This window comes from Rissa tridactyla, chromosome 4, assembly GCF_028500815.1.
Source record: "Rissa tridactyla isolate bRisTri1 chromosome 4, bRisTri1.patW.cur.20221130, whole genome shotgun sequence".
In the NCBI taxonomy this organism is placed as follows: Eukaryota; Metazoa; Chordata; class Aves; order Charadriiformes; family Laridae; genus Rissa; species Rissa tridactyla.
Genome location: NC_071469.1, coordinates 93,279,548 through 93,305,638, shown reverse-complemented (window position 1 = coordinate 93,305,638; position 26,091 = coordinate 93,279,548). Strand labels below are relative to the sequence as shown.

General features: G+C 63.4%; 5 protein-coding genes across 8 annotated transcripts; 3 read left to right on the top strand and 2 right to left on the bottom strand.

Annotated features, from left to right (window-relative positions):
* Positions 1 to 17: 17 nt before the first annotated feature.
* On the bottom strand, positions 18 to 8,239 carry ZNF276 (zinc finger protein 276). Its single transcript, XM_054200108.1, has 11 exons — positions 8,032 to 8,239; positions 6,412 to 6,721; positions 6,245 to 6,297; positions 5,208 to 5,705; positions 4,116 to 4,194; positions 2,844 to 2,924; positions 2,336 to 2,446; positions 2,183 to 2,258; positions 1,618 to 1,735; positions 1,245 to 1,344; positions 18 to 811 (listed from the first exon to the last, which is right to left on the bottom strand). Exons 1-11 carry the CDS (start codon positions 8,237 to 8,239, stop codon positions 526 to 528), a joined length of 1,920 nt encoding a protein of 639 aa, XP_054056083.1. The 3' UTR covers positions 18 to 525.
* A 130-nt stretch (positions 8,240 to 8,369) lies between these two features.
* Positions 8,370 to 13,616, top strand: VPS9D1 (VPS9 domain containing 1). 3 transcript variants are annotated; one of them, XR_008466216.1, is made up of 16 exons: positions 8,370 to 8,502; positions 8,841 to 8,913; positions 9,019 to 9,111; positions 9,215 to 9,377; positions 9,519 to 9,630; positions 9,787 to 9,849; positions 10,162 to 10,214; positions 10,292 to 10,379; positions 10,600 to 10,685; positions 10,777 to 11,231; positions 11,412 to 11,541; positions 11,620 to 11,813; positions 11,899 to 11,980; positions 12,147 to 12,251; positions 13,050 to 13,175; positions 13,480 to 13,616. XR_008466216.1 is itself a non-coding variant. In XM_054200257.1 (16 exons), exons 1-15 carry the CDS (start codon positions 8,389 to 8,391, stop codon positions 13,123 to 13,125), a joined length of 1,887 nt encoding a protein of 628 aa, XP_054056232.1. In that variant the 5' UTR covers positions 8,370 to 8,388; the 3' UTR covers positions 13,126 to 13,171; positions 13,480 to 13,614. The 3 variants fall into 3 exon arrangements, 2 of the variants coding, with proteins under 2 accessions (XP_054056232.1, XP_054056233.1); XM_054200257.1 differs by having other exon boundaries at positions 13,050 to 13,171; positions 13,480 to 13,614; XM_054200258.1 differs by lacking the exons at positions 12,147 to 12,251; positions 13,480 to 13,616 and having other exon boundaries at positions 13,050 to 13,250.
* On the top strand, positions 13,411 to 15,083 carry SPATA2L (spermatogenesis associated 2 like). Its single transcript, XM_054200260.1, has 2 exons — positions 13,411 to 13,810; positions 13,906 to 15,083. Exons 1-2 carry the CDS (start codon positions 13,481 to 13,483, stop codon positions 14,794 to 14,796), a joined length of 1,221 nt encoding a protein of 406 aa, XP_054056235.1. The 5' UTR covers positions 13,411 to 13,480; the 3' UTR covers positions 14,797 to 15,083.
* Positions 15,084 to 15,300: 217 nt separating this feature from the next.
* CDK10 (cyclin dependent kinase 10) lies at positions 15,301 to 19,320 on the bottom strand. 2 transcript variants are annotated; one of them, XM_054200261.1, is made up of 13 exons: positions 19,176 to 19,320; positions 18,542 to 18,614; positions 18,234 to 18,305; positions 18,037 to 18,139; positions 17,804 to 17,885; positions 17,291 to 17,358; positions 16,912 to 16,964; positions 16,734 to 16,803; positions 16,547 to 16,606; positions 16,296 to 16,419; positions 16,077 to 16,216; positions 15,848 to 15,900; positions 15,301 to 15,776 (listed from the first exon to the last, which is right to left on the bottom strand). In XM_054200261.1, the coding sequence occupies exons 1-13, from the start codon at positions 19,269 to 19,271 to the stop codon at positions 15,673 to 15,675; spliced, it is 1,098 nt and encodes a 365-aa protein (XP_054056236.1). In that variant the 5' UTR covers positions 19,272 to 19,320; the 3' UTR covers positions 15,301 to 15,672. The 2 variants fall into 2 exon arrangements, with proteins under 2 accessions (XP_054056236.1, XP_054056237.1); XM_054200262.1 differs by lacking the exon at positions 18,542 to 18,614 and having other exon boundaries at positions 19,176 to 19,293.
* Positions 19,321 to 19,522: 202 nt separating this feature from the next.
* CHMP1A (charged multivesicular body protein 1A) lies at positions 19,523 to 25,268 on the top strand. Its single transcript, XM_054200520.1, has 7 exons — positions 19,523 to 19,627; positions 19,838 to 19,857; positions 20,397 to 20,474; positions 20,822 to 20,968; positions 21,525 to 21,653; positions 22,151 to 22,338; positions 23,108 to 25,268. The coding sequence occupies exons 1-7, from the start codon at positions 19,621 to 19,623 to the stop codon at positions 23,127 to 23,129; spliced, it is 591 nt and encodes a 196-aa protein (XP_054056495.1). The 5' UTR covers positions 19,523 to 19,620; the 3' UTR covers positions 23,130 to 25,268.
* Positions 25,269 to 26,091: the final 823 nt, after the last annotated feature.

Below are 26,091 nucleotides of genomic sequence, written 5' to 3'. Positions count from 1 at the left end.
CGTTCTCACCAGTGCTGTTTCTTTCAAATTACTTTGTAAATAATTTATTACAAGCATAACCATGAAGCTCTTGTTACAATAAAAAGTAGGTTACAAATTTCAGTTTAGACTTGCTTTGGGAATCATAACTTTTTTTTTTCTTCTAAACAAAATGTCTGCTTAAAATTGTTCCACTGTCCTGTGTACCCTTGCAGCCACCTGAGGGCACTTCTGTACAGGCAGCAGCTTGTGCGGGCGGGGAACAGTTGTGGTCAACTCTTGTTTCTACAACTGTGTGCATGGGGAGAAGGGGGACCACGAAGGGGCGCTGCCGAACATCCATTCCCCTGGGATTAGACAGACTCTTAGTACAACACTGCTGAATCAGACGTGAGCATGGAGAATCACAGCATGATAACAAGCTTTTTCTGAGCAAGCTGAAGCTAATTCCACTGAGTTCTTTGGGAGACTAAACTGTAGGTTAAAAATCTCCACTCTGCCATATGGTTTCTACAGGGCCAGACTGGGAAAGCTTCCCCGTCCCCCTCAAGTGGGCTCCTGCTGTGCAGTCACTTCTGGCTTTACCGCCTGGCTTTCTGAAGTCCCTGAAGTATTTAGGAGGAGAATGGGCTCTGGCTCCAGTGGCTTGGCTTTGTCCTGAGTCTGGGTCAGAGGGTGCACCATGGACATGTGGACATTAAGGTTATGGGCCTTCTCGAAGCGCTTCCCACACTGGTCGCAGGCAAACTCCAGCTCTGTCTCAGCTTTGTGTTTGGTCATGTGGTACTTGAGCGATGCTCGCTGTCTGCACTGGAAACCACAGATTTCACACCTGCAAGGCAAAGCAGGGGCTTAGGACTGAGCCTGGAGCCACAGCTGTGGCGTTTGCTCTTTGTGATGCGGAATAAGCCCATGAGAAAACAACCGCAGCCTCAGTGCTGCTTGCTCATAGCATGTCCTACAACTACGCTGGTCACGCAACACATTTCTCCCCCTCAGGCCCGCAGCTCATCGCTGGTGGCTGAGCATTCAACAGGAATAGAAGGAGGCGTAAGACTTGCTCAGCAACAGGAAGCTCTGGAGCTGGAGCATGTGTTGTAGATGAACATTGAAAGTGATTCAGCCAGGGCACTGCCGGCTCCAGGCAGGGTTTGCAGCACAGAATTACTCTGTACTAAGAACAGCGACTGTGAGAGCTCAGCAGAGCGTCGCTACCCCTTCTATCCCTTTGCTTAGCTACGAACGGATGGTTGGTGTGCACTTACTGGAGGGGCTTTGCTCCTGAGTGCCGCATCTGATGGACAGAGAGGTGTTTGCGTTGCTTAAAGGTCTGCCCACATTCATCACAGATATAATTACGTACCTCTGCAATGGAAAAAGGGAGAGAGTCATCAATTCCGCTGATTTTCTAGTACATGAAATGCATACACACAGCTGCCCACGCTTACTGGTGGAGTCTGAATTCCTCCCTCTGCCTCACATCCCCCGCGTGATGGCTTGTTACAGGTTTACAGGCAAGGCAAACAGTTCTACACCCCACACAGACGCTTGCCATGGCACCTACAAGCCTCGCCCAAGGAATCCTTGGGTCTTTGTAACACCCATCGCCTGGTGTGAGCAGAGCCTGCTGGGACACACCTGTATGAATGAGTTTCACGTGTCGCTGTAGGTACCGGTCAATCATGAACACCTTGTTGCAGCCAGGATGAGGACAGGGCCTCTCCCGAACCTCCTCATGATGCTCTTTGATGTGTTTCTGTAAAGGAAGGACAGAGCTTCCATCATTGATCATCTAGTGGAGATCAGGGCTGTGTTCTCCCTAGCGAAAAGGGGGGATCCCCTAACAAACAAGACCTCCCCATCTTAGCAGGCTTACGCATCAGCGCTGCTGCGCCGTGAAAAACCAGAGACTTGCATCCAAATCCATCCTTGGCAGCAGGGGCTTTAACAGGACGCAGCAGAGCTTGTTCCAAGGGCTGCTGCCGAGCCAGCGGCAGATTTCCAGAACAGGAGGAGCATGCAAAGCCAGAGCAGCTCCCGTTGCTTTTGGGAGCACAGAAAAAGGCCTCTGACTGCTTCATTTAGTCGCCTGCCGCGGAGTTAGGCAGTGAATTAAACCTGTCACGGATCCTCTCCTCATGTGGAAACTGCTCTGTAACACTCAAAGCTATGGGCTGGGGACAGGAGCAAGCCCTGAACTCACCTTCATGCCATCTGCCCCTCTGTAGACAGCCGTGCATCCCTGGTAAGGACACTTGTAAATGGTAGGCAGCTCCTCCCTGCAAAGCAGAGGCCTGCCGTCAGCCAGCGTGCCAAGCGCGGGAGTGCTGCCCAGCTGTCACCTGCTCCTTATTACCTTTCACATTTGATTTTTTTTTTCCAGCCTGGCTTAGGCCCCGGCTTCTTCCTTATTTTGGGCTCTTCCGCCTTCTTTGCTTCTTTGCTGTCGCTTTTCTTGCTAGAAACCCTCCAAGAAGGAAGAAGGACAGTGGTTTAATACTTGATGTTGGTCTGAGTCCTCCCACCTAACTGGCCCCGAGTGTTACACCTGGTCTGTCGGCTTAGCCTGACGCTTGACCTGGCAAAGCAGGAGCACGCATACATCCAGTACACGTGAGCTGAGCTGCGGTAATTAGCGCTGGGCCTGGGGAAGAGGAACGTGGCCCTGCTTCAACCTGCTGGGGAGCTCGGGGAACACAGGTGCTGGGGCAGCGCTGTGGGCTCCAGGCAGGGATGTGGAGGGAGCTGAGGCCATAAAGGAGAGCAATGGTGTTGGCCCAGCTCGGCACAAGCACAGGGAAGGCGGCCACCAGCCCTCAGCTCGCCCGCAGGGAGCCCTGCTAACCACACAGCAAGCCCCTTACTTCTTTTCGGGGTAAGGCTCGAAGGAGTCGTCCGAAGATTGCACATTTCTCTTCTCGTTTTCATCATCGCTCAAGAAGTCCCTGAGAGAGAGAAGATGCCCTTTACTGACACAGCACGGGACCGGCACTTCAGCGTCTGCGGCAGCAGCAATACGTGTTCTTCGTTCCCAGTGCACCCATCTCCCCCACACCGCGGCAGCCAACCCTCCCCGTGTTCTCCTCCCCCCATAATCTCCCCAAGCAAACACAGCCCCGGTGAACACAGCAAATAGCAAAATCAGGTCATTTTAGGACTAGATCTCTGTAAGAATAATTGAACCACTGTCAGGAGAACAAAAAACAGCTGTTACTGAAAAGATCTATTCATTGTTGAGATGTTGCCATCACTTTCTATACTAGGAAAAGTAATTTTGTAGATCACGTATGTAATATAAGTGTCTGGCGCAGGTTAATTAAGCTGCGGGTCATTCTGTATTTCCTCATACATAGCAGCCACATAGGTTTTGGTTTTTCTTTTTCTTTCTTTTAAGTCTTAAGCCATACAAGAAGCAATTAATTCTGAAGCCAGGAAACAGGCAATAAATTGTTGTGGCGCTTTTAATGTGACAGCTGACAGATTTAGCTGACACACTGAAAGAAGTCTCGTCCGTTTGGTACTTTAGACTCAGAATGACTGGACTCAGTTATCAGTTATTTACAAGCCTCACTTCAAATACCTACGTTTGAAGGATTAGCCAAATCTTTGGTCATAGAGACTGCTAAGCTGCTCCCGCTTCCCATTTAATCACTCTCCCCATGAGCAAAAAGGGAGATTTCTCCGACTGCTACCCCTTGCCTGCGTTCCCGCACCGACTGCTCTTCTGGATCCCCAGCCCGGAGCAGCGGCGAAGGGGAATCGCTCCGAAGCCAGGGGGCTGGAGTAGCAGCACCCAGATCCGAGCAAGCCCCAGCTGCCCCCTGCGCGGTTCCTTCCCCGGCACAGAGCGGGGAACAAAATAGGACCAGGTTTGCTGGAAGCAGCCAACAAACACGGAGAGTACACGTGTGTGCAAACCCCCCCCTGCAGCAGAGGCGGCGAGGAGGGGAGTTCAGCGCGTCAACGGCGGCGTGAGCTTCATCACAGCCGCTGCAGAGCCACTGCTCTGTGACCACCGATGCCAGTTCCAAGGGGCCTCGAGGGCCAGGTCACTCGTGGAGAAAGCTCTCCAAGGTGGGTCATTTCATACTCGCAAAGAAGACATTAAGGCTATTTTAAACCCACTCTTCTCTCACCCCTCAGAAAGGTCACTGAACTCGTCTTTTACCCGCTCATCCGACGTTGCAGACAGAACCTGCTTCCCACTCAACTGTCCTAGGGAATGAAGGAGAACACGGTGCGTTACAAGGAAAAGCAGCAAAAACAAGCCAGCGGAGAGAGCTGCCGAGAAGGAACCAACCACTCCAGGTTCATTCAGTGTGACCCATACCACGTGAAAATATGTGCTACACAACAGTTAATGATTATTTAGACCAAAATCCTTGTCTCCTGTGCTCGGAGACCGGTCTCCTGGCACCCCAGCGGCAGGAGACCCTTCACCCTGGAATTCCCACAAACATTTTTTGGTTTCCCCCATGACACCTGCTCCGTAACTGACAGACTTGTCCCCAGGCGAGTCCCAGCTGCCGTTCCCCTTTCCAGCAGACATCTCCCATGGCTGTCAGAGCTAAACACAGCCTGACTTCCGTAACTCAAAATCGGTGTTAACACCTCTCTTCTCAAAGTGGCATTCGGGAGAGCTCAGCAGTAAACCCACATGAACTCGGCCTGTGAGCAAGCCCACCCGGCAACTTTCCTCTGCAAACACAAGGGGCTCCTGCTGTTCGGCATCACCTGCAGCTGCAGCAGGGTGGGGGAAACTCCTCCTTGTAGGAATATGGACAGGGTTTGGATTGAACAGAAAAAAACATCAGGCAGATGTGCTGCTGGAGAATCAGTGACCGTTGTGCAGCACTTGACAGGCACATGTCCCCCAGCGAGAGCAAGGCAGCAGGGTCTTGCCATCCAGGCGCAGCCTGATCAGGAACGGCCAAGTCTCACCCCTCCCTCAGAGGGGGAAATCGCGCACGGGGCAAGGAGACCGGCTCTTTTTGTGCGACGCGGTCGGCTGAACCTGTGTTCCCCCTTCCCTTTGGCAAGGCTCAGCATCCCCGATCAGAGGCGATTCTCTGGGCAATCTGCACTCCCTAAGCCAGGGTCTGTGTACTCCCTGAAGAGCAGGAGTCTCCGAGAAGGGGGCCCAGCCCGACCATCGCTCCCTGGGCCCGGTCTCCAGCTCCAGCCCTTCCCCAGAGGCCTGGGGGGAGATTGGAAGGCAAATCCCTTACCTGTGGCACTGCTCGGTGGTGACACGGGCTGTGGCAGGGCTTTCTCCTGTAAGGAGGCCGTGCTGTCCAGTTGCGAGTGAGATGAATCCCTGTTCTGTGGTGGCTCATTCTCCACGTTCGGTGGCACCGATGTGGTCCCTTTGTTTGCGGGCTGCTGGCAAGGAGTTGTCCTTACTGGTGCATGCTGGGGTTTGGGAGCAGAAACAGCCTCGGCATTGTCTGCCCCTGCCCCGTTGTCAGTCAAGCGCTGCGCCGTGCTCTTGTTCCACTCCCGTTTGACAGACAAGGCATTGTCGACAAGCACCGTGCTACAGTCCGAATCTGTATCCATGACGTAGTCATGCCCATCCCCGCAGCCCCAGACGGCGCGGATGATGCCGCAGTACTCGGAGGAGAGCACGCTCTGCAGGCTGGGCACCGACGGGCAGCTCCCGGCGTGCGCGTGTGCCCACGTCACCAGGCTGTGCAGGCACTGCGGGCTGGAGGTGATCAGGTCGACTGTCGGAGGAGAGAGGCAGCAGGCGCAGAGTCAGTCCGCTGGGCCAGCAAAGGGCACAGCCAGCCGCAGGGAGGGACACAGAGGGGCCTGCTCCCCCCCAGGGAGGGGACAGGGCTGCGGACACACTCCTGCGCTGCACTTCTGCGTCAGAGGAAGGTGGGAGACACCCTAAAGGCGCTGCACCCAGATGGATTGTGGCGGGGTCAGTCCCATCCACTGCCAATATCATTAATTTTACAGCTGAAAGCGTATTTCCGATTGCCCCCAGTGTCTGATGGAGGCTGGGACAGGCCTGGCACCACCACCCAAACCCACCCTGCCTGCTCTTCGTAACCCCTCCCGTGAGCCTGTTCAGCTCCGCTCGGGGAGGCCGGTGCCAGCGAGGATCGTCCCGGAGAGGGAAGAAGGGGAACCGTAATCAGCGAGAGCCGGGCACGGTCCCTGTGCCGAGGGATGCAGGAACCACGCTGCTGGGTGGTCCATAACATTGATGGTATCACAGACAGAAAAGGAAAAAGCTCCAGGAGCAGGCACTCACCCAGACAGGAGGCACCTCCTTCCGCGCCCGGCTGGGCCTGGGCCACGCCGCTCCTGCAAAAGCCAGAACAGCACAGTGGGGTCTCAGGGTTTATGGAGGGACCAGGCGCCAATAGACGGCAATTTACTACTCCCGATAACTCCCGGAAAGGAAGAAATGCAACGTACTTTCCTTTCGACTTCACATGGCCCGTGGGAGACGCGTTCACCCTCTGGATAAACGTCCTGAGGACGCTGCGGCATTTGTAGAACTGGGCATGGCATTTCTTGCAGACGAACTGGGGGAGCGCGGGATCCTGCCGCACCGCCACGCCGACCAGCCGCTGGAAGTCGGTGAAGAAGACCTGATCCACGCGACGCTGCTTCTCCGAGTTCTCCCCCATCACAGGCACCTTCCCGAAAGCATTCCGCAGGCTCCTGGAGGAGAACTTCCCATGGCAGAGGCGACAATAGCCGGTGCTCAGGGCTCTGCCAATTCCTGCCAGAGAAGGATTGAACACAGCTGCTGGGTGCCGGCTGCAAGAGTACGGCAGCCGGCTACGGCCTGAAGGATCTGGCGTGGTGGAAGATGTTCCCCTTCCCTTCATGAAGGCGGCCTCCAAAGCCCTGGCTTCGGCACAAGCATGAAAAAAGCCGTGCAGGAAGAGAGAGACGTTCCCTGTGACCCTCCCCTGCAGATCATGGCCCTGCTCCACAACCAGCTGACCCTAAAATCGGCCTTTCTGGCCCGACTGCCCCAGTGGAGGAACCTCCTCCCAGCTGCGGCGTTCTCAGGGCTCGCTCACACACGTTTGTGCTTTTGCCAACACCGTCCCCTCGGCTTAAGTAGTTCCTCTCCCTCCCCAGTGTTTATCTCCAAAGTATTTATAGCCGGCGGTTGCGTCCCGCAGCCGCTGCGAGCCTGGGCTGCCCCAGCAGCCCCTTGGGGACGCGCCGATCCCCAGCCGCCCCGGAGCAGGGCAGGGAGCCGGGGACGTGGAGCTGCCGCAGCTCCAAGTGGATGAAAACCACCTCAACCCGGCTCTCCCGCCCCATCCCACAGCATCCCTGCTCTGCGGAGCATCGCTCCATCCCTCCGCTGGGCCAGCGCAGGGAAAACTCCCCGATGAAGCCTCTGCCCAGCCCCGATGCCACCCAGCTGTGCCCCAAACCCTCCGCTCCGCCCGCCCGGCGACGGGGAGGGAGCAGGGTCCCGCCTGCAGCCCCCCAGCCACCGCCGAGACCACACCAAGGTCCTTCAGAGCGACGCGGGGTGCCACCGCGCACCGGAGACCGGTGGGGCCAGGCTGCAGAGCCCCCGGGGAGGGGACAGAGGCGGGGAAGGGCAGCGCTTCGTCTTTAGGCACCCAACTTGGAACCGTTTGACGATGAAACTTATCTCCCGCCCGCAGCCGCCCCGGCAGCGCGGCGCCGGGCTATCGCCCGCCTCCAAACCGGGGCTGGACAACGGCGGAGCCCCCGAGGGCGGCGGGAGAGCGAGCTGCCGTCCGCCCTCCCCTCGTCGTGCCGCCGAACCCCCCCCCGGCCCCGGACCTCGCTATTTCCCGACGCCGGCAGCCCGCAGATCTTTAGGGTTGAAGCCCAAACCGGCAAATCCGGAGCCCCGGGAACGGCGGTCTGCTCCCGGGCACAGCCTCCGGGCGCTGGGGGAGCGGCGGCGGCGGGGCCCGGCCCTGCCAGCCCTCACGCCCGCCGGGACCCACGCACCCGTCCGCGGCCCGTCCCGCTGGCTGACCGCCCCCCGGGGCTTCACCGGGCCGGGCCTGCCCGCCTGCCCCCGGGCCTCACCTGCCTCCGGGGCCCCGCCGAGGGCGGCGGGCCGTGCCCAGGCGGCCGCCGCCGGGGCCCACCCCGCTTGGGGCTCGGGCCGCCCCGCCGCCTCCGCCGCCTCGGTGCCGCGGGCCGCCGTGCCGGGGCGCCGCCGGGGCTCGGGGGCCGCCGCCGCGCCGGGGCTGCCCGCGGCCGCCAGGAACCGGCCGCGCCGATCGCGCTTCATCGCCGCCGCCGCCGCGGGCCCGGCCCGCCCCGGCCCGCCCCGCCCGGCGCAGCGCCCCCTGTCGGCCGGGAGGACCCCGCCGCCGGTCCGGTCCCGTCACGCTCCCCCGGCGCCGCGGCCCGATCGCGCCGTTCCGGGCGGCGGCCGCCATGGCCGCGGCGGGCGGCGAGGGGCCCGGGGGGGCCGCGGCGGGCCGGGCCCTGCAGACCGCCATGAGGGCGGCCAGCGGCGCCCTGGAGATGGACAGCGCCGGGCGGCCGCGGGTGAGCGCGGGGAGGGGCGGGACGGGACCCCCGGGGCTCATCACCGGGACCGGTCTCCCCTTCGGGCCCCCCCGGCCATGGGGACACCGGGAGGGCCGGGATCCCGCCGAGGTCATGGGGTCCTCCCCACCCTGGGCAGGCTGCGGGGTCCCGCCCCTCACGGGCCCCCGATACCCCCGGGGAAGGGCCCGATCCGCTCCCCACCCACCACCCCGCGACCCAGCCTGGCATCCCCGGGAGGGTGACGGGGGTCTCAGCGGTGCTGCGGCCCCCCCGGGACAGCTGGTGGGGCTGGGGGCTGCCCGGGGGTCTGTGTCTCAGCCCCCCCACTCCGGCAGGAGGCCTACGTGGAGTACCTGAAGAGCATCACCCTCATCGCCCAGGCCCTGCAGGAGGAGGCGGTGGGGACAGGTAGGGCAGGACCCCCGCCGTGCCCTCGGCAGCCCCCCCGGCCCCCCATGCCGGTGGGCACAGGGGGGGGTGCCCTGCGGGTGAGCCTCGCACCCCTCCCCGCAGACGGTAGCGAGGGGGTCACCCCCGACACCCCGAAGATGCTGAAGCTCGCGGAGCAGTGCCTGGAGAGGGTCAAGTCCATCGCAGCGGCGCTGGGTGAGCGAGGGGTTGTGTGTGGGGTCCCGCTTCGAGAAGCCGGGGGGCCAAGCTGGTGGTTTGCGGGGGGGGGGGGCAGCTGACCTTGTCCTTCCCTCCCCAGGGAAAACCCAGGCAAAACTGGCCGCGCAGGAGCGGAGCGGGGGCCCTGCTCCCCTCCCCAGGCACCGCCGGGTCTTCTCGGACGAGGGGGGGAAGCTCTCGCCCTTCCTGCCGCCGGAGATCTTCCAGAAGCTGCAGATCGCCGAGGCGCAGGGTGCACGGAAGTACGTGGGCTCAGACACGGGGGAGGGGGCTGACGTCTGCCCCGCTCTGCCGGGGTCCCGGCTGGGGGACACCAGCAGGGAAGGGGCCCCGGGTCACGTCACCGTGCCCCATGGTGGGCGCTGAGGGCTGGTTCCCGGCAGGGAGCTGACGCCGCTGGAGGAGGCGTCTCTGCAGAACCAGAAGCTGAAGGCTGCCTACGAGGCGCGGGTGGCGCGGCTGAACCCCAGCCAGGCCCTGCAGAAGACCTCCCTGGCAAGTGGGGAGCCCGGCTGGGTGGGAGGGCTGCTTCCAGTGGACCAGGAGGGGAGAAAGTCCCTGCGGTGCCTGGGGGACCCCCTGCTCCGTGCCTGGCACACTGGTGGCCGTGGGCTTTGGGCAGGCGTCCCCAACACGCTGCCTGCTTTACAGACGCTGTCCCTGCAGCGGCAGATGATGGAGAACCTGGTGATCGCCAAGGCCCGGGAGGAGACTGTATCCTTCCCAGTGGGGGAGAGCTCTGAGGGCTGCCCCAAGGCCGTGCCTGGCTCCGGCAGAGCCCCACGGCTCCCAACCCCACACGCTGCTGCAGGTGCCTGTCCCCTGTCCCTGGGCTGCACCGATCCCACAGGGTTCTGGGGTCCCGGTCCTGTCCTGCTACCGGCTGATCGGGGGGACGGAGGTGGGAGAAGGGCTGATCCCAGTCCCCGAGCTGCCGTGGCTGTGCCGCAGCGACGGGAGAGCGGTGGTGGCTGGGTGCCACGGCGATGCCGAGGGCTCTGGAGCCTTAACTCTACCGCGGCCCAGCTTCAGCGGAAAATGGAAGAGCGGCGTCTGCGGCTGCAGGAGGCTGCCAACAGGTGAGCGGGGGTGTCACGGCAGGGGGCACGGGGGCCACCCTGGCATGTGCCCTCACCCAGGATCGTTGCATGCCCAGGAGGTTCTCCAGCAGCGTGGCCCTCACCCCCGAGGAGCAGGAGCAGAGAGCTCTCTACGCCGCCATCCTCGAGTATGAGCAGGACCATGTGAGTGCACGCTGGAGGCTGCTGCCGTGGGGACAGAGGGCTGTGCCGTGGGCGCAGGATGTGTGCTGTCCTTGGGTGCCGCGGGGCGAGAGGCCTTGACACCCCTGGGGGCTGCTGGGGCAGGGTGCTGTGCTGTCCCCAGGCACCGTGGGGGCAGGGTTCCGTGCCATGGGGCAGGGTGCCGTGCCATCCCCGCTGACGAGACGCGGATGCTCCCCAGGACTGGCCACGGCAGTGGAAGGCCAGGCTGAAGCGGAGCCCATCAGACCTCTCCCTGGTGTCGGGGCTCTTCTCCTGCCTCCTCAGGTAGCGCTGGGGTGTGGAAGGGCCCTGCTCGGAGACAGGGGGCCGCGGCCACTTGCCGGTGCCCCCTGCCCACCCTTCGCCCTGCTTCCAGCTTCCCTGAGCACCCCATCGCCCAGCTCCTGCGGCAGCTGCAGTGTGCGGTGTACACCCGCCTCTACCCGGCCATCAGCCAGGGCACCGCCGACGTCCCCCCCGCCTCCCCCACCGGCCTCTCCTTCCTCTCACTGGACGCGGGGGGCTCGCTGCCCACCGAGCCGGGGGGCCGCCGGCTCCGAGCTTCCCGCAGCCTTCACTGCATGTTCTCGGTGCCCGAGCACGGCCCGGCCGGGCTGCGGCACAGCCTGTCCAGCACGCCCCTCGCCGATGGCAGCCCCGGCGCCCCAAAGGTGGTGGTGGCCCCCCAGACCCCCCGGGAGAGCTCCTTTGAGGACCTGGAGCGGTTCCTGGCGTCGCCCGAGGGCTGGGCCCCCGGGGATGGCCCCGGGCAGGAGGCAACGCTGCCGGAGCAGCTGAAGGGCGTCGTGCGGGACATCCACAACGCCATCGGTGAGGGATGGCCACCGGGGTCGGGGGGATGCGGGGGCTTGGGGGGGTGGCTCTCTGTTAGGGGAGGGGGCCCCCTGCGCCCTATTGGTTTAGCCGGGGCGGACTCGGTGCAGGGTTGGGAGGATGGGGGGGCATCTCTCGGACGCCCCCGAACGTGCTGCGTAACTCGTCCCTTCCCAGACAGGCTGCTGTCCCTGACGCTGCTGGCCTTCGAGGGGCTGAACACCGCCGCCGGCAAGGACCAGTGCCTGGCCTGCCTGGAGGAGGCCTTCTTCCCCCCGCTGTGGGCACCGCTGCTGGCCCTCTACAGGTACCGCTGCCCCGGGGCCGGGCCCCCCTGCCACCCCCCGGCCCCCTCCCCGGCAGCCCCTCGCCTCTCTGCCCGCAGGAGCGTGCACCGGTCCCGCGAGGCGACCCTGGCCCGCAGCATGGAGCGGCACCGGCACGCTGGCCCCGCCGACATGGGGCTGTCCTCCCGCCTCTTCCCCCCGGCCCCCGGCTGCCCCGCGTACGGCTCCGCCATCGAGGACCTGCGCCTCATCCCGCTGGAGACCTGTCCCCGCAGGAAGCTGGAGTGCATCGGTGTGTGGCCGGGGGGAGGTCCGGGATGGCGGGGGGGGTCCGGGGGGATGGCGGGGTGACCCTCAGCACCCGCTCTGTGCCGCAGTGCGAGCCCTGCGTGGCATCTGCGAGTGTGCCGAGGAGTACTGCGGCGCCCGGGACGGCCGGACCCCCGCCTCTGCCACCATGTGAGTACAGGGGACACAGGGGGGGCAGCCAGCCCCCCACGGGCAGGCGGAGCAGAGCCGGGGCCGTGATGGGGAGCGGGGTGCTCGCCCCTCCTGCGCTCGGGGTGCAGGTGTGGGGCTGGGGGTTCCCGGTGCCGGTGTGGCTGACGGTTCCCGTTGGTGGCAGCGGGGCGGATGACCTGCTGCCCATCCTGTCCTACGTGGTGCTGCAGACGGGGCTGCCCCAGCTGCTCTCCGAGTGCGCCGCCATGGAGGAGTTCATCCACGAGGGGTAGGAGCCCCGGGGGGGTGTGCTGGGACACGCGGGGTGGGGGCAGCGTCCCCCCTGCTGGGACAGGGCTGCCGGGGATGGAGGTGTGGGGAGGGGGGTGGGTGGGAGCCATGGCTCCTGTGGGCGCAGGGCTGTGGCGGTGTCCTGGCTGTGGTGGTGGGGTGGCCGTGGCGGTGTCGTATCCGTGATGGTGTGGTGGCTGTGGTGGTGTGGTGGCCATGGCAGTGTCCTGGCTGTGGTCACTGTGGCGGTGTGATGGCTGTGGCAGGGTGGTGGCCATGGCGGTATGGTGGCTGTGGCGGTGTCCTTGCTGTGATGGTGTGGTGGTGATGATGGTGTCCCAGCTGTGGCAGTGTCCTAGACATGGCAGTGTCCTATCTGTGACAGTGTGGTGGCCATGGCAATGTCATGGCTGTGGCAGTGTCCTGGCCGTGGTGCTGTGGTGGCCATGGTGCTGTGGTGGCAATGGCGGTGTCCCAGCTGTGATGGTGTGGTGGCTGTGGCGGTGTGCCAGCTGTGGCGGTGTGCCAGCTGTGATGGTGTGGTGGCTGTGGTGGTGTCTTGGCCGTGACAGTGTGGTGGCCATGGTGGTGTCCCAGCTGTGACGGTGTGCCAGCTGTGATGGTGTGGTGGCTGTCGTGGTGTCCTGGCCGTGACAGTGTGGTGGCCATGGTGGTGTCCCAGCTGTGACGGTGTGGTGGTGTGGTGGCCGTGGCGGTGTCCTGGCCATGACGGTGTGGTGGCCGTGGCGGTGTCCCGGCCGTGACGGTGGGGTGGCGGTGGCACGGTGCGTTGCAGGTACCTGATCGGGGAGGAGGGGTACTGCCTGACGTCCCTGCAGAGCGCCCTGTCCTACGTGGAGTCCCTGCAGTGAGGAGGCGGCACCGGGGGGACCCTGTCCCCGCCACCCCGGGCCACAGGCAGGTGCTGCTCCCCCCATCCCCGGTCCCTCCGGGACCCGCCGAGCCCCCGCGGCCGGAGCGGTCCCGGGAGTCCCCCTCGCGCCGGGGGCGGGGGCGTTGCTCCTCCCGCCCGCTGGGGGGCGCTGCCGGCGCGGACTCAGCAGGGGCGGGGCCTCGGGTGGGCACCGCCCCGCTCGGTGACGTCGCGCGCGCGGTGGGCGTGGCGCGGGAAGCGGAAGCGGAGCCCGTGCGGAGCGTGGGGCCGGGAGGGACGCGGGGGGAGCCGGGCCCGGGCCGGGGGGGGTCTGACCCCGCCGCACCCCCAGGATGTGCGCGGGCTCGGCCCTGCGGCAGGAGTGCGGGCAGCAGTACCGGGAGGAGTACCGGCGCTGCTTGGAGCGGGAGTTCCGCCGGGGCCGCGCCGGGGCCTGCTCCGACCCCTCCTTCGGGGAGAGGCTGCGGCAGCGGCTGGGGCCGGAGCCGGCCCTGCTGGGGGCCCTGCAGGAGGACGGCCCGGCCCTGCTGGCCCGCGGGCTGCGGGGCCGCCCCGACCCGGGGCCGGCGCTGCGGGGCCTGGCCGGCGCCTTCCGTTTGCTGGAGCTGGCGGCCGTCAATCTCTACCTCTTCCCCTGGCGCAGGGAGTTCGGCACCGTCCAGGTGAGCACCTGCCGCCCGAAATGCACCGGGGGCAGCGGTGGTGGTGGTGAACCCACTGGGGGTCTCCAACCCTGACCCCCCGCCTCTCTTTGCAGACCTTCTCTGGCGCGTATGTGCACTCGCTGCGCCCGGCGCTCCCCGAAGCTGACCTGGTGCGGAGCTTTGGCCGGCTGGGCTATGAACAGCGCGACCCGCACCGCCTGGCCATCACCCGCCTACCCCCAGGGCCCGAGCTGGTCGCCGCCGCCTGCGGCTTCTTCGCCTGCCGGCTGGAGTGCGAGATCCTGGTGGAGGTGGTGCACCGGCTGCGGCCGCGCCAACTGCGTCCTGAGGAGCTGCTGGAGGCACGGCAGCTGGCCGGGGATGTGGAGGCCTGCGTGGAGATGCTGCAGCAACAAGGGGCTGCCAGCGACTGTGGCGATGGTGCAGATCTCTACCAGGAGATGCCAGCCAGCCCTGAGGACACGGGGGGAGAGGACGCAGCCACCCTGGCACTGTGGAGGGACCGTGGCAGCCCGCGGGGCGCTCGGGATGTGCCCAGGAGGGGCTGGGACTGCTGTGGAGACAGTGGGTGTGGGCAGGAGCCGGTACCCTCCATGGGCAACCCCAAACCAGACACTTCCTCCTCCTCTCGCCTCTTCCTGGAGCAGGAGCTCGGCAGGGCCAGCAGCCCGCTCTCTGCTCTAGCCATGGGGAGCGGAAGCCCCCAGGTGCCAGGGGAAGCCCAGGATTTGCCCTCCGCCGCCCCCCAGGAAGCCCCCGAGCTGCCCTGCTACCAGCTGCACTCCTGCCTGCGCCGGGGCGTGCTGCCCTCCTACTGCTGCACCACCTGCCAGCAGCTCCACGCCGGTGCCTGCGCGGCCGGGCAGGCCTGCCGCAGCCGCCACCACGGGCAGGAGCTGCGCAGCGAGAGACAGCAGCGGCTGTGGCTGCAGCGGACAGAGGTGGACATGCTGCTGGCCGACAGCTCCGGCCCCTGGTCCTAGCACCCCTAAGGTTCTGCTGCTGGCTGCGCCTGTGCCCCTGGGGCTGGAAGGGGACAAGGACACAGCCACGCTCAGCCCGAAGGACACTGACTTTGCCCCGCTGGGAGGTAGCAGGGCTCGTGCTGTGCTCTGCTTTGCCCCTGGAATGGTAGGAGCCTGCTGGGCTCCTCCTGCTCCAGGCCCAGCGCTCCCACTGTAAATGGCTCGGTGCATCTCAGTAAAGTGCGTCTGCCTGGCAGTGTGGTGGTCTGCTCCTGCCCTGCTGGGGGGCGGTGGGGGGAGCAGCAGCCTGAGTGTGTCCACTCCGGGGAAGGACACAGCCTGATACCACATGCCTCCCAGGAAAGGGAGGCCGGGCTCTGCTAAAGGCCAGTTTTGGGAGGCAGAGCATGGGGGTGTCCTGGGCCCTGGGGCTGGATGTGTGGCACAAGGGAAGCAGAGCAGGGCCGTAGCTTCTCCCAGCCCAGCTAGAGCCAAGGGACGAGGCAATTCACTCCCCAACGCTGCTGCTGGCAGATGCTTTTATTGATGGCAAAGTCAGGGTTACCCCACACAACCAGCACTGTCCAAGGGCCCCCCAGGACATGGCTGGCCCCACCAGTGTCCCAGCCTCTCCTGGGGGGCCCCATCTCTCCTCTCTCCTGCCCCCAGTTGGCCCAGTCCCGCACTGGAGCCTGCCCAGCTCCGGGGCAGATGTGTATGGGGAGTGGGTCACAGCGCTCCCCTGCTGCAGCCAGGCTGTCCCCGTGCCAGTGTGGGGAGGGGAAGTGAATTTCAGAGCTGTCCTGGGAGGGGATGGAGCCCACGCAATGGTGCTGTTTGGCCGAGGAAAGCCACCCTAGCTGGTGCGCGCCATGCCTCCAGAGGGCCGGGGGCTCAGGGCTTGCTGCGCTTTGCCTGGCTCTCTGTCCCTGCGCTGGTGGTGGCCGCTCGCTTGTTGCGGTGGTGGGGGAAGGTGGGCATGAGCTCTGGCTCGCAGGCTGCGGGGCAGAAAGGGAGGCTCAGCAGGGCCCAGAACACCCCAGCCCTGCCCTGTGGGGGATTTACTTACGCAGGGGCTTCTCCTTGAAGTAGGAGCTCTCCAGGCAGTCTTTTGCCGTAGCCCTGTGGGGGTGAGGGGATGTAGCAGGCACCTCCCCAAAGGTGCTGACGTGTCCCCAGCTCTGGGGACAGCTCTGTCACAGGGGCAGCGTAAGGCAGGCAGCCCTGTCTGCAGGCAGGTTTCCTCCTCCCCTGCCTGTCCCAGGTCCTGCCCATGCAGAGCTGCAGAAGGCTCTTACCGCTTCTTGGGATCGTACATGAAGAGGAAGTTGAGCAGCCGCAGGCCGGCCTCCGACAGCCAGGGGAACTTGTGCTTGAGGTTGTTGTAGGGCTGCTTCCGCAGGGTGTACTGACTCACCAGGGGCAGCTTGGAGAAACCCTGAGGGGGATGGAGTGGAGTGTGAGGCGGACGCAGGGAGAGCAGACAGAGCAGACAGCAAACAAGGGACCGCTCTCACCGGCCAGATATTTTCGTTGGGCGTCCCCAGGAGCTGCACGATGAGGTCGATCTGGTGGATCTCAGAGGTGCCTGGCAGCAGCGGCTTGTGGGCCAGCAGCTCGGCGAGGATGCAGCCCATGGCCCTGCGGAGCAGAGGAGGTGTGAGAGTCAGCAGGGATGGGAGAACCGCCTCCACTGATCCACCCCTGTGTTTGCAGCCCCCTAGACCCCCGCCCGGCCAGCCTCGGCCCCCTCCTGTCCCCCCCTTACCACATGTCGATGCTGGTGGTCTGGGTTGTCATCCCCAGCAGCAGCTCGGGTGCTCGGTACCTGTGCGGGGGACAGCAGCGTCTCAAGGAGTCTGTGGTGGACTCAGTGTTAAGGAAGCCCTCGCCACGCTGCGAGGACTCACCCGCATCACCCTGAGCCAGCACAGTGCCCCACACTGACCGCTCACCAGAGCGTGACGACTTTGGGGGTCATCGGCTTTGGTGGCATCCCATAGGAGCGTGCCAGTCCAAAATCAGCTGCAATAGAGACTTGAGATCAGGAGAGAGGCAAGCTCCTTGCTCCAACCGTGTCACAGTGTGGAGGAAGAGCTGTCGGCACATCGGTGGCGCCTGCCAGGGGCTCACCTATCTTCACACAGCCTTTGTCAGTCATGAGCAGGTTGGATACCTTCAGATCCCTGCCAAGGAACAGAGAGTGGCTGGTCAGCATCGTCCTTCAAGCAATGGCTCTCCCCCAGGGCTTGCAGGCAGCTGCAGAGCCCCAGAGCTGAGGGAATCACAAGGAGAAGCGAATCCCATCATTCAGTGTCCTCCCTGCCCCACCAGTGCTCCCACATGGAGCTACTGATTCACCCAGAGCTACTCCACACTATGCTCCTTGCTCACAGGACATGGGCGTGGGAGGTGAAGAATCACACCATGGTTAGAGGATCAGCAGGCTCCCTCCCGTCAGCCCCTTCTCCCCGCGTCCCCTTTCCCACCACGTCCGTCCTGCTGCTCCCACCTGTGGATGACGTAGTTCTCATGAAGATACTGCAGGCCCTTGAGGACTTGCAGGATGATACACTTCACCTGGAGACAGAGAACAGGAGCATTGACCTCTGCGAGAGCAGCAGCAGCCAGGCAAGCCCCCAGAGGTTAAACCCACTCGAGTGCCCTGCGGTCTGCCACTGCTCTGCAGTGCATCAGTCCCTGTGTCCTCCCAGAGTAGATCACAGGCTGTATGGGGACACATTTTTTTCATAATTCTGTTTCTCTGCTAGTTTGTTCCAGCCCAAAACCCAGCCTGGAAAGTCCCTGGAGTGTTCTGCCAGAGCCAGCTAAGCCCAGGCTCCCCACGCGGCCCAGGAATGCTGCCTCACCCAGTGCTCCCCAGCTCTGCTGAAGCCCAACACAAGGTCCAGGGATCACAGGGTCTGCGGAGTCCATGCTCGTGGCCAGCACGGTCTGGCTGGAGTGGCAGCACCCTCTCAGGGTTGACATTGTTGACATAACTAAAGCTTAGCCCAAATTTTACCTGAGCCTCTGAAAAAGGTGTCTGCATGTTCTCGAGAAGGCTGGCTAGGTCCTGCTCACAGTACCCCATCACCAGGAAAATGCTGTCATAGACAAGACACAGTCAGGAGCCTCCTGCGGGACACTCCTCTGGTGTCCCAGCGCTCACAGCGCAGGTCTGTGCCACAAGAGGCAGCTCAGGGGACGGAGAAGGGTCTGAAAGGCAGAGAGGGCAGGAGAAGAGGAGACTCTCACCTCTCCAGATGGTTCCCTACAACCACGTCCTTCAGCTCCACGATGTTGGGGTGCCGAAGCTGCAGGAGCAGGGTGATCTCCCGCAGGCTGCTGATGGGCATTCCTGCGGAGAGTAACAGCTGTGATGCACAACTGCCTCGAGCAGGGGACAGGGATGCTCCTGCCCACCATAGGAGTCGCCCCTGCTCCTCCATTACCATCTTTCTCATTGTCCATTCGCACCTTCTTCAATGCCACCGTCTCATCCGTCAGGGTGTCCCGGGCCCGGTCTAAAAGAGCAGCACAGGGCATGCAGTCAGGCCCAGATGACAAACGCTGGCTTTATTGTGAGCCAGTAGGACCCCTGCACTGACAAGTCTCCTCTCGGCCTCGGTCTCCATCATGGCACCCCCCAGCCCAACATGCTCCCACTGCCAGGATGCGGGCAGATGGGCCGCAGCCCTTCCTTCTGCCCAGGAACTGGCTCTGCCCCAGGCTCGGAGAGAACAGCCAGTACCACGCTTACACACTATGCCGTAGGTGCCCTCTCCAATCCGATTCAGCTTCTCGAACTCCTTCACACTCCGGCATCTTCCCAGCTGGAACCAAAGAGCCACGTCACAGGCGAGTGCTAGCTCCGGGGCAGCCCTCAGAGGTGTCTCACCAACCTTCCCAGGGACGCGCGACCTCGATGGCGTACTAATGCCTTAAGCTACACCCCTCCCTCTCACCGGGCAGACTGCCGTGCTGCGCCGGTACTTAGGGAGCAAACCAATGCTTCTAAAACACTGCGGGCACATTGGCTCAGCCAGCAGCTGGGACAGACACGGCTCCCCGGGCCCCTACAGCCCCCAGCCAGCACAGTGTCCCTGTCACCGCCCCCGCCAAAGAGCCTCCCTGTCCCCCGCACAAGCTGCTCCCAGCCGGCGGCCAGGTCTGCAGGCACCGCACGCTGCCCAGCTCCCTCCCTGCGCCCAGCCCGCTCCGGCACGGGGGAGCCTGCGTGGCCGCCGGCCCAGGGCGGCCGCTCCTCCTCCGCAGGCCCTGGGCCTACCCCCACCCCGGGGTCCCGCGGGCGCTGCGACCCTCTTCCCCCTCCCAGACACCTCGGGGAGCGCACGGACCCCGCTCCGCTCGCCCACACAGCCCCGGCCCCTCACCCGGTCGGCCGCCGGCACCTCGAAGAAGCCCTCGCCCCGCAGCCGCCGCAGCCGCAGCGGCTCCAGCTCCCCGTCAGCAGAGCCCCCCTCCGCCATGCCGGCACCATGCGTGCGCCGTGACGTCAAGCATAGACGCACGCACCGTGACGCCCCACAGACCACGCCCCCCCCGCGCTGGACCCTAGCAACGGTTGCTAGGCACGGCTTAGGGACTGTGTCCATGGCAGCCACTATAGCCCCGCCCTATTCCAACCCGCCCTCTTTTGACCACGCCCCGTTACGGCCCCGCCCCTGCGCGCCTCCGTCCCTGATGTGGCCCCGCCCCCTCCCAGCCGACCCCGCCCCACGTGACCTCCCCCGCCCCGGGCGGCACTCTCGCGAGAACCGGGCGCGCGCGCACCCCGGAAGCGGAGGCCGTAGAACCCGGAAGCGGCGGCGGGGCAGGATGGACGGTAAGAGCGGGAGGATGGGAAACGGTGCTCCGCCGCCCCCGGCTCGGACGTGGGGGGGTTTGTCCTGATGGTGGGGCCGGGGGCGTGCCGAGAGTGGCGGCCGGCTGCGGCTGGGGCCCCGGGGTTAGGCCTAGCCCCGGTGCCCGGCCTCTGGCCCCGGCATTGTCCCCGGTGCGCCGTCCCTGAGGCTGTGCTCTCCTTCTCTTCCAGACACGCTCTTCCAGCTGAAGGTGAGGGTGCCGGCGGGCCCTCCTCCTCCTCCTTTCCCTCACGTGTCTCCGGTCCCGCGGCTCGTCCCGGAGGGCCGGTGCCGGCGTCCACCTCTCCGTGAGGAGCCTGGGGACCGCTCCGCCCGCTGACTCACGCCTCGTCGGGGCAGGAGGCGCTGGCCTGCGGAGATGCGTTTTCTAGGAGGCGCGGGGCTGCTGCCGCTCTGCCCTTCCCGGCCGCGGGAGCCCCACCGATGCCGGCGGCTGCGGGAAGAGGGAGCCCTTTAGCCGGGTTTGTCCTCCGGGGCCGCTGTTCCCGGGCCTTTGCCGGTGCTTCCCTTCTCAGAAGCAGGGAAAACGGACTTCCTAGTCTGCCGGTGTGGTCAGAGAGGCTCCGCTCCTCGGGGCATTCCGTCTTCCCGGCACCCTCCCGCGGCCAGAGGCTCGGGGCAGCCGCGGCCGCTGTTGCTGGGTGGGGGAGGCAGCTGGGGGCTCTGCTCGCCCCGGTCCCTGGCTCTGCGCTGCTGTATCCTGGCACTAACCCTTTGCTTTCTCCGCAGTTCACAGCGAAGCAGCTGGAGAAACTCGCTAAAAAAGCTGAGAAAGACTCTAAGGCCGAACAAGCCAAAGTTAAAAAGGTGGGTGAGAGGCCGGCCTGTGCCCGGCAGCTGTGGATCCTTCCTGCTGTATTCCACCAAGGGACTGGGGAAGGGGGCGGGTTCCCCTCCCCAGGCCTTGCTGCACACGTCAGCTCAGCCTCCAAGTGTTTTGAGTCCCACCCTCAGTTCTCAAATCTGCCGGGTGGATGCGGTGCATCCCTGCAACACTGAGAGGAATTTAATTCCCACTCAGGGGCGTGCTCAGTATCTTGAGGGTCATAAGAGAGCTTTTTCCTAGTGGAAAATTCTTAAGACAGAAACAGAGCGTGCTTATTTATAAATCTGTGTGGATTCTCCGTGCAAGTGCTTGCCCTTTGCCTTTCCAGGCCCTTCAGCAGAAAAATGTGGAGTGCGCTCGCGTCTATGCAGAGAATGCCATCCGCAAGAAGAATGAGGGGCTTAACTGGCTCCGCATGTCTTCCCGGGTGGATGCGGTGGCCTCCAAGGTCCAGACAGCAGTGACAATGAAGGGGGTAAGAGCCTCTGCGTGGGCATGGGGCTTTGAGACTGGTCTGTGCTCTGCAGAGAGTGAACATTGGCTGTTCCCCTCTCGCTACCTCGAACCACCTTGTACGTACTTCCCTATCCCTGGAAAGAATCCCACCAAGCTTTGTAGTTAGCTCGGACCCCCTTGCTGCGGTGCAGCCTGTGAAGAGCCTGTCTGGGGTGGCTTCTCAGCGGGGGTGCTTCATCGGAGGCTTGGGTTAAGTCCTTAACCCGTGGCTGCACAGAGGGAGAGGCTCGAGTCTCTCGCCTCATGGCATGTATAAGGGTGGTGGGCTGGGACCTGTTCTGCCAGGAGCGGTGCCCGAGGTCTTCAGTGACTGCACGTGGCTGGAGAAACCCGCAGCCAGGCTGAACCTGCGTAGAGCTGGCTGCAGCATCTGGTGAGCAGGCAGACTGTCCTGCCTCGTAGTGCTGCTGTGAGCATCAGAAATACTGATTTCTCTGTCGCTCACCTGGGTTCTACTCTCGACAGTGAGGTACCTCACTTTTGGGGAGTACCGGTGAAGTAATCTCCTCTTGTAGGTGACGAAAAACATGGCCCAGGTGACCAAGGCCTTGGACAAAGCCCTGAGCTCCATGGACCTGCAGAAAGTGTCAGCGGTGATGGATAAATTTGAGCAGCAAGTTCAGAATTTGGATGTTCATACGTCGGTAAGTGCTGGTGGCCTCTGATGGGTCCGGGAGGGCTGGGAGCTGATGGATTTGGGAGGGTGGATTTGTCTCTGTGAACCGTAATGTGCTGCTTCCTGGGAGAGCGCCGGGTCCCAGCTGTAACCCCTGCTTGTCAGGAGCTCTGTTTCCCTCGGGGACTCCAGCCTCCGGTGTGGGAAACCCCCCGAGCTGTTCACGTAGTTGTGTTCTCTGCATTTGAGGGATATGAGAGATGTTGGGGAAGACACAGCTCTGTTGCCTGACGGAGGAGCGAGCTTGCTGTGCAAAGAGGCGAACGCAGCAGACAGGGATAAGAGGGAGGGTGACTGTCCCTGTGTCATAGCAAGCCGTTGCTCAGAGCGGGTCTGGGGCAGAACCGGACCTTGTGCCCCTTTGCTGTAGCTCTGCTGTCAGGCTTGATGCTGTGGAGGCTGCTCTGGCTAAGGGGGCTGGTGGCTTTGCCTGTGGGGCAGAGTGACAGGCTGTCTCTGTTGTAGGTCATGGAGGACTCCATGAGCTCCGCTACCACGCTGACCACGCCGCAGGAGCAGGTGGACAGCCTCATCGTCCAGATCGCAGAGGAGAACGGCCTGGAGATCATGGACCAGCTCAACCAGCTCCCCGAGGGGGCTTCGGCAGTTGGGGAGAGCTCAGTCCGCACCCAGGAAGACCAGCTGTCGCGGAGGTTTGTTCTCTCCTGGGTCCTTTGCCTTGTGTCGAGGCAGTTTGAATCCTTCCCAGAGATCCCTCACCGATATGAAGGGCATGAGTTAGCCCATCACGGCAGGCCGAGTGGGTGGGGAGCCCCCTCTCACGCTCAGGCAAGCCAGAGCCTGGCAGTCCCCGTGGTACCCTGCGCAGGGCAGGCGAGTGGCTGTTTGGAGCTTTGGGCCTGGGGACGGGGGTGGCTTCTGGCACTCAGCAGCGAGCTCTCGTTGACGAGGTGCAGAACAGTCTCCCCCTGCTCTGCTCTCGCCCTCACGCAGCTGCTGTTGCTCCGGGAACGCTTGGCGCTGACCTTCAAATAGCTCCGGGAACAGGCTGTTTCCCTGGAACTGCCCCAGGAGAAGCTGATGAGCTTCCTCTCCCTGGTCCCTCCCTGCTGCTCCCCACGCAGCTGCCACCGGGGTCCATCCGGGGACAGCCCCGAGGCTGCGGTGGGCTGCCGTGAGAGTTGGGGGTGACCCTGGGAGAGGGACCAGGGGGGCTGCAGTGTCAGGGCACCCAGAAGAGAAGCCGGGAACCCCTCCTGCGTTGATGACGGATACTCCATGTTAACCCCAGGCAGCCATAGCCGTGTGCTCCAGAGTAGGATTTCTTGCACCTCTGCTGCAGGAGAGAGGTTTCCGGGTGGAGACATTCCCGGCACACGCTGGCTGAAGGGTCCTTCTGAGTAATGGCCAGCTGTTTCCTGCCGCTCTCATGCCTGTTCCCTCTCGTGCTTTCCCTTCCAGGTTGGCTGCCTTGCGGAATTAAGGTCTCCCGTCGCCCCTGTGGACTGCTGCCCTGCACTTGGTGGTATGGCGTGTGGGGTGGAGGGGCCCGGGACTCCTTCCCCACCTCTGCTACGTCCTTGCTCTGACCCACTGGCCAGGCGGAGTTGGCCATCCCCTCCTCCAGCAGCACGTCCCCAGCCCTGCCTGCCTGCGTTTAGACTCTTCTTTTGGGGTGTGACGGTGACAACTTTTCCCAGAGCAGGCAGCGATCCTGGCAGGGGGTTTCTGAGCAGCGACGGCCTCTCTCTGGGCTTGAGGAACGCTTTGCTGGTTCTGATTTCAGGGTGTTTTTCATTTGAGGGTTGCTGCTGGTTTCTGGCAGTGTCCCACGATGCAACGTCCCGCTCTTGATTTAACACTAAAGGAATCCTGGAGGCGGGTGGCTGTATCTTCTGGGGTGCTGCTCGCCTGACTCTCCTCCGTGCGTAGCACACCTTTGTTACCTGTTTTAGACCGGGTCTCCGAGCTGTGGGTTGTGTTTTCCTCAGGGCCCGCAGCAAGGAGCTGTTTACAAGGAGCAGGGAGATCCCCACGGGGCCGCCTTCCTCTCGCAGCGGTTTGGGAAGGGTTGGTTTCCCGGCTGTGGTGTTTCTGGGAAGGTTAGTGCCTTGCAGGAAGGGGAGGTGATGCCGTGGCATCTCTTCCCTTGGAGTGACCTTCCCGAGCCGTAGCTGGGTTCCCTGTTTGCAGACTTCACCTTGCCCATCGTTCGCTCCTTGTCCTGCTGGGCCAGACCTCCCTGGAGCTCTGTACCACAAAGTGACCTTTGAAACACTCATCCTGCCCCGTGTGTGCGTGCATGTAAATCCACGCGTTCCACATCTCCAGACGCTGTGGTCTGGAAATGGTTATCCAGGCCCTGACCTCCCATGTGGAACCGGTCCCAGCCTGATGTCCAGCAGCTGGGAGTGGATTGCAGCAGCTTCCACCCCCAGGCTTGCAGCTGTGGTGGCCGCAGCCTTGTCCCCAGATGTTCCCCAGCCGGATGGGTGTGACAGTAAATGCTAAACCATCCTGAGAGTATGTCTGCCTGCGCTGGCTGTGGCTCGTCCCCTGGATGTCTGCTGCCATTTTCTCTCTGCTGTCCCCATCTTGCTGCATCTTTGTGCTGCTGCCTGCCGAGTGTGGGACCGAGCTGGATGAGCGGGGGCTGCCTCCAGGGCACGGCCGTGTCCCCTCTCCTCCCACTGCTTCTGGGGAAACGTGGCTGCTTGTCCCTCGGGGCCTTCCCCTGGGACTGAAGCTTTCTGTGCCCCTTCTCCGTGACTTCCAGGCACTGCCGAGCTGCTGGGTTGATGGGAAGCACCGGGAAGGAAATGTAGTTTCCTTTGCCTTTCACAAGGAGGAACTTTAACCTTCTCTCTGCAGGCTGTAAGTGAGCGAGCGCGGTGCAGCTGCCGGGGCCGGCAGCGCTGAGCTGTGCTGTGCGCCGCCAGGGGCGGGCAGCTGGGCCCGCTGCAGCGGGGCAGCTCTGATTCATCACTTTTAAAGGGAATTTTAACGCGTGCCGAGCTGCTGCGCTGCGCTGGGCTGTGCTGAGAGGGAAGGGCAGCGGCGGGGGGAGGCAGCTCGCTCCCACCCCCGGCGCTGGCTGACCTCCCGGGCTGCCCCCGCGGACGTGGGGCAGGACTCGCTGCGGGCCAGGGGCCATCTCCCCAGCACTTGCAACACAAACACGTTTCGCTGTCTTGATTATTTCTTCTGAGTTCAGTGGCCTTGGCAGCGTGTGTCTAGTGACCGTCAGAACCTTTTTCCCCGAGGTGTGCCGTGGTGGGGACGAGGGGTGGGGACACGGGAGGACAAGGTGGCTTTGGGCCACAAAATCACTTGGGCATGGTGGAGCGTTGGATCTTGTGCCCCCCTGCTGCGGGGCCGGGCAGCCTGGCCCTGCAGGGTGCCATGCGTGGGTGCCACCCGTGGGGCTGGGGGCCAGGACGTGCCCTGCGGCCCAGGGAGTCCCTGCCCCTGGAAACGCTCCTTCTTTCAGTGTGATGTTTCTCTGTGGTTTCATTTTTGTGGTTTTGTTTTTTTTTAAAGCTTGTCTCATTTGCCTTTTTCTTCTTCTCCAACCTCACGTTCATTACCTTCTGCTATTTTAAATAAACAATCCCTGAACATCCGTGGTGGTGTCTCTGGGGCTTAAGATGCAAAGGAGGGGGGGGTCTGTGGTCCCCTCTGCCTGTGGAGCAGCGTGATGGCTGTGCCCTGTCCCCTGCCTGGGACAGAAAACCCAGTGCCATGGGGCTGAGGTGAGGAGGAGGAGGCGGCCAGCAGTTTCCCTGCCTCCTCTTGCCCAGGGGCAGGGAAGCAGTCACCGGCAGAGCTCTGGGTCCCCACCTCTGGGGTGCTGGAGCAGAAGGAGCCCTGATGAGTCCCCCCCATGCTTCCCCTGCAGGGACCGTTCCCCTTCGTGTAGCTGAGCCAGGAGGGAACCGGGATGAGCGGGAGCTGCCATGGCTCCGGTGTGGCCGACACCGGCTCGGGGAGTCCAGGGCAGCCAGCTCAAGTCGAGCTCCTTTTCCCCAGCGTGGTTTTTGGGCTGCCCGGCTCCCTGTGCTCTTCTCTGCAGCATTCCCTGGCCCTTGGTCGTTGCCCCATGGAGGGAGCCCCAATGTTTTCCACCCTGGTCCTGCCAGCGGCACCCACCAACAGCAGCTTCACCATCCCATCGGGGACCGGGCGCATCCCTTCTCCGTGCCCATCCCTTCCCGGCACCCGGCTGGCAGACGGGGCTCTGTGCCTCAGCCAATTTGCGAATGCCACAGGAAGATGGCTCTCCTTCTCCTGCCTGTTTTCCTGGTGCCCAAAGCCGCCTCCGCTTAGAAGACAGGCTGTTCCCAAATGTGAGAGGAAATTGCTAAGACGATAATTGAGTAGCCAATTAATTAGCTAATGATTAATGTAAGCATCCTGCGGAGGCAGCCCTACAGCCAACCTGGCCG